The 11,498-nt window shown below is 40.0% G+C and overlaps 1 protein-coding gene across 1 annotated transcript in view; it reads right to left on the bottom strand.

Annotated features, from left to right (window-relative positions):
- Positions 1-7,239, bottom strand: part of COPB2 (COPI coat complex subunit beta 2) — a 32,725-nt gene extending 25,486 nt beyond the window's left edge. Inside the window, exons 1-2 of the mRNA XM_061167702.1 lie at positions 7,113-7,239; positions 1,818-1,955 (exon numbers count right to left, since the gene is read on the bottom strand). Of these exons, the coding sequence (XP_061023685.1) occupies positions 1,818-1,955; positions 7,113-7,115 (141 nt within the window). The 5' untranslated portion in view covers positions 7,116-7,239. The remainder of the gene's footprint in view (positions 1-1,817; positions 1,956-7,112) is intronic.
- Positions 7,240-11,498: the final 4,259 nt, after the last annotated feature.

The raw sequence follows: 11,498 nt of genomic DNA on the forward strand, positions 1-11,498 counted from the left end.
TGACAATCCTGTGAAGTAAGAAAGGCAACATATCATCTTCATTTAGGTAAGTAAATCAAGCCTCAACATAGTTAAGTCGTGTCCACATCATTTAATTAGCAGGATGGCTTCAAATTCTAACATACTGATTTTTAAACTGCTGTACCCATCACCGCAAAGAGTATATAACTCCTCCTTATTTGAAATTCAAGAACATTTGAATTTACTCCCAAAAACCTTTCTGGCTCTTTCAAGCATCTTGCTATCCATATACATGAGTGCCAAGTAACTTCTGTTGGTGATAAAGGAAGAAAAGCAGGGAGAACCAAAACAAATCAACCATTCAACAAGACTTACTGAGTATCTACTATGAGCCTGACTGTCAGGTGCCCACTTGAAATAACAACGGGAATTGACACTAGGAAAATCCCTGTCCTCACAGAACCTTCTTTTCTTGAAGGAAAGAAGGAAATTTTAAAAATTACCAATGAGAGGAATTATGAAGGGGGAAGCAGATGGCCCTGCAGAAGGGCACAGAAGGGTACAAAAACAAAGATGAAGCAAAGTAGATGACCTGAATCAAGCAGTTACATTATAGTAAAAATGAGGGAAGTACACCTGGGCTTTAGAGCATACCATAGTGAGAGGAAGGAGAGTGAGAGATGGTGAAATGGAGCTGACAGAGGGAACCCCTAGGAAGCATGGTAGGGGTGGTGGATGCACCAATACATCTGTTAAGCATAAAATCAGAAAGATTTTAAACATTTGGATAAAATAGATCCCCTACCCCACCAAAAGCAGTTAGCAAGCGTACTTTCCACATCAAGGCAAAAGGAATTCACAAGATTTGAAACTGCAGAGGACAGAAATTCTGAATCAGTGATATACTGATAAATGGAAAGTTTATTATTCAGTAGTTCAACACATAGTTACTGAGCACTTACTGTGTGTCAGGTAATGTCACAGGCACTGGGATACAGCAGAAAACAAAATGTTAACGTGAATAAAATATCACTGGTGGGGTCCTGGTTGAAATGTGCAGTCCTTACTGTTTCATTAGAATGATATAAGCTGAAAGGGTGGTTTTAAGTTTACTTTTGAACTTGGTTCCTCCTACAGCCTATTTTTGCCATCTTAAACTCCTCAAATCTGAATTTTATCTGGATTTTAAAAACTTAACCTTGGATGTTGGGGATAATTATTGTATAAATAGACACAAAACTGTATAGTATAGTGCTGACTATATGTTCTATACCTTGAAAGAAAAAGATTAAGGATGGCCAAGAAAGACTGGAAAAAATAAACTAAGTTAAAAATATATTACTTACTCAGATGAAAGCATTTAAGACAGAAAATCTGTAAAAGACATATTTCCACATGTAATGAAAAGCTGACTGCAAACATCTCTCTGATATCGTCTATAATCTGTATGGCTGCCTGAAAGTTATCTGCATCATGCATTATATTAAGCATGTGGGGGAAAATCAGTAAAAGTAAAAATCCCATTATAAAGATTTTTAGAATACTCATTGAATGGAAAATTAAGTACCATTAAATACTATTATCTACAGCAAGTGATCTTATATTGGTCAGTTTCTTCAAAGAAGAGCTAATATACCTACATGAGAACTTAATACTTCAATATTGGATACAATAAGCCCAGAATAGTTTCTCCCACAAGCTCTATCTTCATAAATGTTGGCTTATATTAAAAATATTTTGTACCAATTTATTTGGAAAAGCAGTATACACACACATACTACTAGACTGTTATATTTATCCTCTTTCATTATAAACAGTCTAAGAGTATTTCTAATAAAGTCCTTAAAAATTTCTACCTGTGTTTCATGATTCCAAACGCACACGCTACCATTGTAAAGACTCGCCAACATCCATGGCTCTGTAGGATGCAAATCCACACTCTTAACTCGATCAGATCGAGCAGTAAGTTTTCTCTTGATATCAAGTCGCAGAGGCTAAGGACAAACAACATGAAAAACAAGCAAACAAAATGTTACATTGCTATGTCAAATGAAACATGTTTGCAATCTTAAGTAAAATGTCCATTAACATGCCTACAAAACAATTCAGTTTTTACTATGCGAAATTGTAGTCACAGTTTAAAGTCTAAAGCATCTACTTATACACTCATACATACAAAAAAATACGAGTATTTAAAAAACTTTAACTTACAGCAGCACTTGTCAAACTTTTTGGTTTACGGACACCTTTACAGTATTAATTTTTGAGGACATTAAAAAGCTTCTGTTTATATGAAGGGTGAAAGGTGAAAGGGTTAGTTGCTCAGTTGTGTCCAACTCTTTTGACCCCATGGACTGTAGCCCACCAGGCTCCTCTGTCCATGGAATTCTCCATGCAAGAATACTGGAGTGGGCAGCCATTCCCTTCTCCAGGGGATCTTCCCAATTCAGGGATCGAACCCGAGTCTCTGTATTGCAGGCAGATTCTTTACTGTTTGAGCCACCTTATTTATGTAGATTATATTTATTAATATTTATCATGTTAAAAACGAAAACTGAGACAACTTTAAAATATTCATGTATTAATTCATTTTCAAAAACAAACTAAACCTATTCACATTAACTTAAATAAAATAACTAGAGCTTCAAAAGAAATTTAGTGATAAGAGTAGCGATGCTTACAGTTTTGCAGAACTCTTTAAATTCTGACTTAACAGAAGACAGTTCATTTCTCATATCTGCTTTGGCCCTCAATATGTTGTGATATGTTGTTTTGGTTGGTATATGAGAAAAAAAAAAAACAACAAACCTGACTCATAGATACAGAAAACAATAGATTGTAGCTGCCAGAGGTGGAGTGTAGAAGAGGGAGAAATAGGTAGAGGGGGTCAAAAGGTACAAACTTCCAGCTATAAAGTAAATCATGGAGATGTAATGTACAGCAAAGCAGTTAATAATACCGTGTTGCATATTTGACAGCTGCTAAGAGAGTAGATCTTAAATGTTCTCATTACAAGAAAAAAACACACAATTTTGTAACTATCTATGGTGACAAATGTTAACCGGACTTATTGTGGTGACTGTTTTACTATATATAAGTATCAAATCATTATACTAGACACCTAAAACTAATATAATATCATGTCAATTATACCTTTACTATTTTTTTAAATTGAGTTCTTCAGAGAATAGTAGATTTATTTTGGCAATAGTGTTAATAGTAAATGCCAGACAATGTAATGTGGGCTCAATAAGGGTTATTATATACATGTCCATGAAGGGCTCTGGAGTCAAATGGGAATGTTTATAATATTTTAATGGATTTAAGTTATAATAACCAAATGGAAATTAGGAGAATTTTGAACCAAAGCTAAAATACTCTCTCTCATCATAAATACTAATAGGTTAAAAACAGTGTTTTTCAACCTGGATTTATCATCCAAACCACAGAAAAAAAAAATGATTTTCTAACTATTTTCTCAGTTCTTCCAAGGATGGCTTTTTAGGAGAAAAGTTAATTCATTATACACACTGATGGCTTATGGTAGTAGTCTCAGTTCTCTCTTGGAAGCAGATATGAGGAAGACTGATTTAAAACATGTTTCTCCTTCAGCAGGTTTTAAACACAACCTAAGAGTTTACTTGGCAAGTTGAGTTACTATCAAATTTTTATTTTTGCTATCGTCTGTGATGTTCATGAATGGGAGAGAAATTTAACATTACTTTTCTACACAAATGAAGACTGCTAAATGATTTCAGCAGAGGTAATTTCTTGAGACAAAGCAAACACCTCACAAGGCTCTTACTTATCATTTTGGACTTCTATCAAATCTGGGTCACTGAGTACTTTGAACTTGGTTGTCACTTCTATAAAGGCCTCCCCTCCTTCTGGCAACAACCTCCACCTCTTACTCTCCTTTAAAAGATCTAAGTTCTCTGGCTCTTCACAATCGCCACAAAAATATCTTCTCCATCTCAAACGTTCTACTTTCAAACCATTATCTTTACATTCCTTCCTGAAGCAGGACTTTTCACTTCATCTATTTCTGAATCTTGCCCCATTAATTACCTTCACAGATGTTAACTTTTTTTCTGGTCTCTTCATAGTTAGCAAACATGATGTGTCTATTATATACCAGGAATCATGGTAGAAGTTTACATAAGCCAGCATATCTCATACTTTTTCTCTAGCAAATGAGGAAATTGTACACTTTTAAACTATGTATATTTTACCATTAAAAAATGTTTTAAATGACTGATTACTGAGTAAAAGTGAAGGTGGCCCACGGTACAAAGCAACACCAGTATAACAACATGCCCCTAATGCACAATCTCAGCTTTTAAAAGCACAGCCAAGGGCTCTTGCTGCATCTCCCCCAATATTTTAGTGCCTACTTTGACAGAGACATTGTACTAGGGACTGTGGAATACCAAGATGAGTAAGGTACTCATAAAAGTGAATGAAAGTGGCTCAGCTGTGTCTGACTCTTTGCGACCCCATGGACTATACAGTCCATGGAACTCTCCAGGCCAGAATACTGGAGTGGGTAGCCTTTCCCTTCTCCAGAGAATCTTCCCAACCCAGGGATCAAACCCAGGACTCCAGCATTGTAGGCAGATCCTTTACCAGCTGAACCACAAGGAAAAGGAAAGCCCAAGAATACTGGAGTGGGTGAAAATTAAAGTGAAGTTACTCGGTTGTGTCCGACTCTTTGCAACCCCAAGGACTGCAGCCCACCAGGATCCTCTATCCATGGAATTTTCCACTGGAGTGGGTAGCCTTTCCCTTACTTCAGGGGATCTTCCCAACCCAGGAATCGAACCAGGGTCTCCTGCATTGCAGGCTGATTCTTTACCAACTGAGCTATCAGGGAAGATACTCATACTGCAGCCTTAACTCTAAACATCTCCTTGTATCTCCCCAAGGCTGAAGGCACTTAGGACTTAGCTTAACTGTTACCGCCATCATATAATCTCTTGGATTACCCTACCAGGAGTATCCTTCCCTACAGGATCCTACAGAATTTAACGTTTAATATTTGTGCACATGTCTGTTTTTGGTTTCTAGAGTGGATGCTCCTAAAGAGCTCATTCATGTGCAATATTCAGCACCTTATATATTTGGGTATGGGAGGCTTCCATGGTGGCTCAGCACTTAAGAATCTGCCTGCCAATACAGGAGACATGGGTTCAATCCCTGAGCTGAGAGGATCCCCTGGAGAAGGAAATGGCAATTAACTCCAGAATTCTTGCCTGGAAAATCCCATGGATAGAGGAGCCTTGGTGGGTCCATGGGGTCACAAAAGAGTTGGACGTGACTGAGCCACTAAACAACAAAAGAGGTTTAAGATAGTATAATCAAGATCTAAAGAATCATGATAGACTCAAGCTTCAGTTCCATCACTCATCTCAAATGCATGACAGTGGGCAAGTTTACTTAACTTCCCTCAGGTTTGATGTATATAAAACTATTGACTATTATCTATCCCTTAGTGTAATGAGAATTAAATTCAGTATTAAGCAGTAAGAACAATGTCTTGCCTATTTTAACCACTCCATGAACATTTATAACTTACTCTCCCACCTGCTATGAGAATTAGGAAGCGAATGTTTAGCAAAATCCATGGCACACAGTAAACACTCTATGGTAAATGAGTGAACAAATTTACATTTAAAATCTTTTGTAAAAGATTTTAAATGTGTTAAAGAATGAAATATTTAATCATAAAAATACTCTTAAAAGAAAACTAAATTAGGCAGATGCAAGGGGCTGTTTCCAAAAATGTCCATTTTGAAAACCACAGCACACTCCAGAGCAGGTCCTTGGTAATACGAGGTAGTAGGACTTAAGTTTTGTTCTGGGGCTCTTAACCTGGGGACCCAAGAAAGCTCATGAATGAGTATTGGTGGGTGACAGTATCTGTGAGTAAGCCCATTAAATTTTTATGCAACGTTGTGTTTCTTTACACATTTTTATGGAAATATTCATAACGTTCATAAGTTTCCCCAGGGAATCAACTTCTGTTGCAGTTAAAACTCTGCAGCAATTAGCCTTAAACTTTTTTTTTTTCCCTCCCTTTTAACTGTAAGGTGAGGGACCTGGACTTATTAATCCCTAAGGTCTTCAAGCTCCAGAGGCTCTGAATCTGTGCTGCCTAACAAGTTAAAAAAAAAAAAAGCAAGAAAATGTTTAAATACAAAATACATAATCCCTTACATGCTTTTGGAAAGAAATTCTCACACTATCATACTGTTTTTCTTACTAGTATAACAAGTGCAAAAACATTTTAGCGCATATTTGGGGGTGACAATACAAAAAATGGTGTGATGATTTGTCATTTGTCAAAAATGCTGTGTGACTGTCATTCTTCAGTTCAGTCGCTCAGTCGTCTCCAACTCTTTGCAACCCCATAGACTGCAGCACGCTGGGCCTCCCTGTCCATCGCCCAACTCCCGTTTACTCAAACTCATGTCCATTGAGTCGGTGATGCCATCCAACCATCTCAACCTCTGTCGTTCCCTTCTCCTCCTGCCTTCAATCTTTCCCAGCATCAGGATCTTTTCAGGGTCATTCTTCAGTCAGTATATTTGCAAATGCAGACAAGCACGCCAACCAGTTTTATAAAATACGTTCCAACTCTAAGCTTCTCCCTTGACACTTAAGCTGGGGTTCCAAAGCATCTGAAATTCCACTTTTGACTCTATAGGATCCATTCACATTTCGAAAGGCGGGGGGATGGGGGGCGCCTGCCTGTTTAAGTTCGCAGTTTGCGGTCATACTATACCAAAACAAGCACAAGAGTGCAAAATCAGCTGTCACCGTTTTAAAGGCATAATGAGGTAGTTTCATCAAAACCTTCTACAGAATTCAACATTTTCAGCCTCTTATATTTCCCTACACTAAGGACCCCACTGCAGACCGCAGAAGCTCTAGCAAACACCGTAAGCACCGAAGTCCAACCATTGCCTCCCCAAACGACCTGCCGCCTCTTCCCTTCCAGAATTCAAACTGGACCAGGACCCCTCAAGGCCTGAGGCGGTGGCCGCAGCGGGAACCCAGGCCGCGGACAACTGCGGGTCTCAGGCCAGGAGCCCCAAGAACTGGCCTTGGCCACATGGGGCCCCACTGCCTCTTGCAAGGCCTGGACTTACCATGGCTCCGACGGTCGGAGGCCTGGCGCCCTCACTCGCTATAGACCAAGCAGTCCTGGAGAAACCCACCGACCCGCTGACCAGGCGACTGACTGACGTGGAACTTCCGGGAGGAGTTCTCGCGATAGTAAAGACCAGAGCGAGCGCCTGCGCAAAGCCAGCGCCGGGCTGGTTTCCTAAGCCCCGCCCCAATTTCCTAGGCAACAGGGCCTCCAAACTGCCCCAAGCGGACCTGGCCGCTTGGGAGAAGGCGGGGTGTGGCCTCTAGAATCCTTTGCAGTGCCCTGGGGCTGTTGAGAGTGGAGTAGAAACAAACCGAGAGTTAAAAACGAGAACAAAAAGCGAAATGCTACTTTCGAGTGCTAACGGCCGGAGCAACCCCCCCACAGCGGAGTTGTGTCACAGGAGCTGAGAAGTGCTGTCAGAGGGAGAGGGCGGAGGAGAGAAGGGAAGATGAAGCGAGGCTCTCAGCCCACTTGTACTTTGGTCGGCCTGAGAATGAGGCCCATGTAGCAGTCCTTTTCCGGCCCTGCTCGGGGCACCGAATTCTGTTGGAAAGATGTGGGCGGGTTTCAGGGCTGAGCTTCATGCTTCGGAGATCGGAGGGCAGCGAAGAGTCTTCAGCTCTGGAGCTCCCCAGGAGATAGGAGTATCAGGCCCTGCAGGATCTCCTTTTATCGAGCATCCACCGCATTGTTCATTCATTTATAATTATATATCAGTCTTCGGCTATGTGCCAGAGTACTTTCGTCTCTAATCTTCACATCAAATCTGAATTATCTCCATGTTACTGATGAGGAAGTCAGTTCTGTCAGTTCAGTTGCCCTGTCCTGCCCGACTATGTGATCCCACGGACTGCAGCACACCAGGCTTCCCTGTCATCACCTACTCCCAGAGCTTGCTCAAACTCATCATGTTCATCAAGTCGGTGATGCCATCCAACCATCTCATCCTGTCGTCCCCTTCTCCTTCTGCCTGCTATCTTTTCCAACATCAGGGTCTTTTCCAGTGAGTCAGCTCTTCACATCAGGTGGCCAAAGTATTAGAGTTTCAGCTTCAGCATCAGCCCTTCCAATGAATATTCAGGACTGATTTTTTTTAGGATTGACTGGTTTGATCTTACAGTCCAAGGGACTCTCAAGCGTCTTCTCCAACACCACAGTTCAAAAGCATCAGTTCTTTGGTGCTCAGTTTTCTTTATGGTCCAATCTCACATCCATACATGACTACTAGAAAAACCATAGCTTTGACTATATGGACCTCTGTTGGCAAAGTAATGTCTCTGCTTTTTAATATGCTGTCTAGGTTAGCTTGTTTTCCAAGGAGCAAGCGTCTTCGAATTTCAGGAAACCAATGAGGAAACTAAGGTTCAAAGAAGTATCCCAGCCAGGGCCACACAGTAAATCATAGAGTCAGGATGTGATATGTCCTCAAAGTCGTGTGCTCTTTCTCCTTCACTGAAATACACCTTCATTAAGGTAGTTGATCTCCAGCATAGGGACCTGAGCCATAGGGATTGCAAGATGAACTGCTAGAGCATTTGCCTACCACCACCTTCTGAGTTCCCACTTTTTAAAATAAATTTAGTTTTTAATTTTCTAAACACAGTGGGCCAAATAACTTTGACCTTTTGCTACACACACACGTGTAGCAAAGGCGTGAAAGTAGCCTTGGAGCTTTTGTAGACCTTTAAATTATCAGAAAGGAAAAAAGTGTGTGTGTGTGTGTAGAAAGTAATATTCAGAGGGAGACATATAGACTCTTATCAAGTAATTTGGCTTTTAGCAGGAGCTTTATTGCTAATGTAACTTCTTTGTGGGTCTTAGTTTTCCTCATCTTAAAAAATAAAAAGTTTGTACATCACTAGGCACCCAAGAGTTTACCTAGTTGGTATTGATGAGGGGCTTATCCCCCAAGTATCATACTCACTTGGACTATATATTTTCCATTAAGTTCTGTAGTTGTGCATTATACATTATTTCATGTAATATACGTACTGAATTTGTACTATATCCAAAGCACTATACTAGATGCTGCCTGAAGATTATACCTCTTGGATTTGGATTGAAAGAAATTTCATTTTAAAGAAATAAGATTCTAAAATATGAACTAATACATAAAATTACATTATGTGTGTGTGTGTCCCTGTATGTTCAATTGTGGGTTTAAAAATAAAGAGTAAAACCTGGGGTACTCTTTTGCCCCCTTCTGATGCCTGTGTCAGAAGCTTTCTCTATCTCCTTTATACTTTAATAAAACTTTATTACACAAAAGCTCTGAGCGATCCAGCCTCGTTTCTGGCCCCGGATTGAATTCATCTCCTCCAGAGGCCAAGAATCCCACGTCTTATCGTTCAGTAACAACCTTTCATCGTGGGGGCTCGTCCGGGATCCTTCAGGACAAGATGGGCCCGATAATCTATGTGAGCCTACTTCTGCTGACTCCAGAAATCCTGAGTCTGCCGTTTGATCCTCAAGACAATGCCTTCCTGTCCTGGGCTCACTCCTATGCTGCATTCCACAATAGGTCTAACTGCTGGGTCTGTGGAGCACTCCCCTCTTCATCAGTGGAAGGCGTCCCATGGTGGACATCTCCACTTCAAGGAAAGGACTTTCTCCAAGTCTGCAAATACCTTCAACAATCACATGTGATGCCTCTTCTTAAACTGATGACATCTAACAACCTTAAGATGGACTGATGTAACTATGGACATAATGTGACTTTTCATTTTGATTTTAACTTGGTTTAATGACTATTTTGCCTTACATCTGTAACTGTATAATGGGATTTTCTAACCGTCTAAAAGCTTTTAATTTACAAATAGTTGTCCGAGCTCCTATGAGTGCCACAGCCTCCTCCAACTATTACTTGGAGCCCCTGGATCAGACATCCTCACTATGAGGATTAGGAGAATATGTTGCCTCAGCAATTTAGGGACAACATCCCTTGTCAGCTCGGAAGCAGTTATGGAATGAGAACGACGCCCCTTTTCCCTAGGCAACATAATTCTCCTAAAAGAAAAGGGGGGAATGAGAGAGTCACTTCCTAGGTAGGTTGATAAGAAGTCTAGGGGTCCCCAAGGAGAGAGAGGTCTGGGATATTCAAGGAGGAAGAAAGGACAAACTTTTTTACTTTTTTTCCTCTACATTCCTTAGGATTATATAACAATAATGTATCCTGCCTGAGGACAGTCTTTGGATTAAACCCTCTGGCTAATTCTGTTATCTTAAAACATAAATTATGGGAGTAGGTCTGGTCTTTACAAGGATGTATCCTGCCTGAGGACAATCTTTGGATTAAACCTTCTGGCCAGCTCTGTTATCTTAAAATGTAAATTATGGGAGTAGGTCTGGTGAGGTCTTTACAACCTCCAGACATTCTTTGGATTCATTGGAGAGTATATAACTCCATTGCTAACACTAGCAAAGGGGGTACTCTTTTGCCCCGTTCTGATGCCTATGTCAGAAGCTTTCTCTATCTCCTTTATACTTTAAAAAAACTTTATTACACAAAAATAAAAAAAATAAAAATAAAGAGTAAAACCATTTACTCTTTGGTTTAGAGAAGACTAGAACGTTAGAAAATAACTCTGGGGAAGAAAATAAATAGGAACAAGCTTAGCAAGTTGATAAAGGGTTTCCCAAAGATTGATCACAACTGGATTTCTAGGGTGACTTTTCAATTCTTCCTTTTTCCAAGTGGAAGCTCACTTGTGCTTCTATTAATACCCTACAAACATCCTTCCCTCCCTATTCTGTTCCCACCCCTTCATTAAAAGCTGAGGAAGTGAGAATAATTCCTTGAAGAGAAATCTAGTTGGTATTTTTTAAATATATACATGTCTCATCACTTAGCAAAGTGGTGAGTAGGAGAATAAGATCCTAGTTTCTCCCTTCAAAGGGAGTACAATTTAAGAGACTTCCATGAAGGTCCAGCAGTTAAGACTCTGCACTTCCAATGCAGGGATGAAGGGTCTGAATCCTGGTCAGGGAACTGAGATATCCTGCATGCTGTCTGGCCAAACTAAAAGGGATTACAACTTTGTAAGAAGTACGAGTAAAAATACTCAGCATAAAATATCCAACTGGGGAGATAATTTTCATAAAGGAGGCAGAATTTGAGCTGGACTTTTGGACCACAAAAAGTCTAGTTTGCTTGGAGAATGGTATTCATTTAGAAGTGCATGAGGCAGATGGCTAGAAAGAAAGGATGGTGCTAAAATCTGAAATTTTACTGAAATAGGAATTGGACTTTGATTCAGTAAGAAATTGGGAACAATTAAGCCAGAAAAGAAACATGTTTATGTATGCACTCTGTAAGATTTATCTTTCATTGATGTGTATGAAGAAATGGATTGGAACAGTGAGATACTATACACGTTTGGAG

This window comes from Dama dama, chromosome 19 (assembly GCF_033118175.1).
Source record: "Dama dama isolate Ldn47 chromosome 19, ASM3311817v1, whole genome shotgun sequence".
NCBI classification, from domain to species: Eukaryota; Metazoa; Chordata; class Mammalia; order Artiodactyla; family Cervidae; genus Dama; species Dama dama.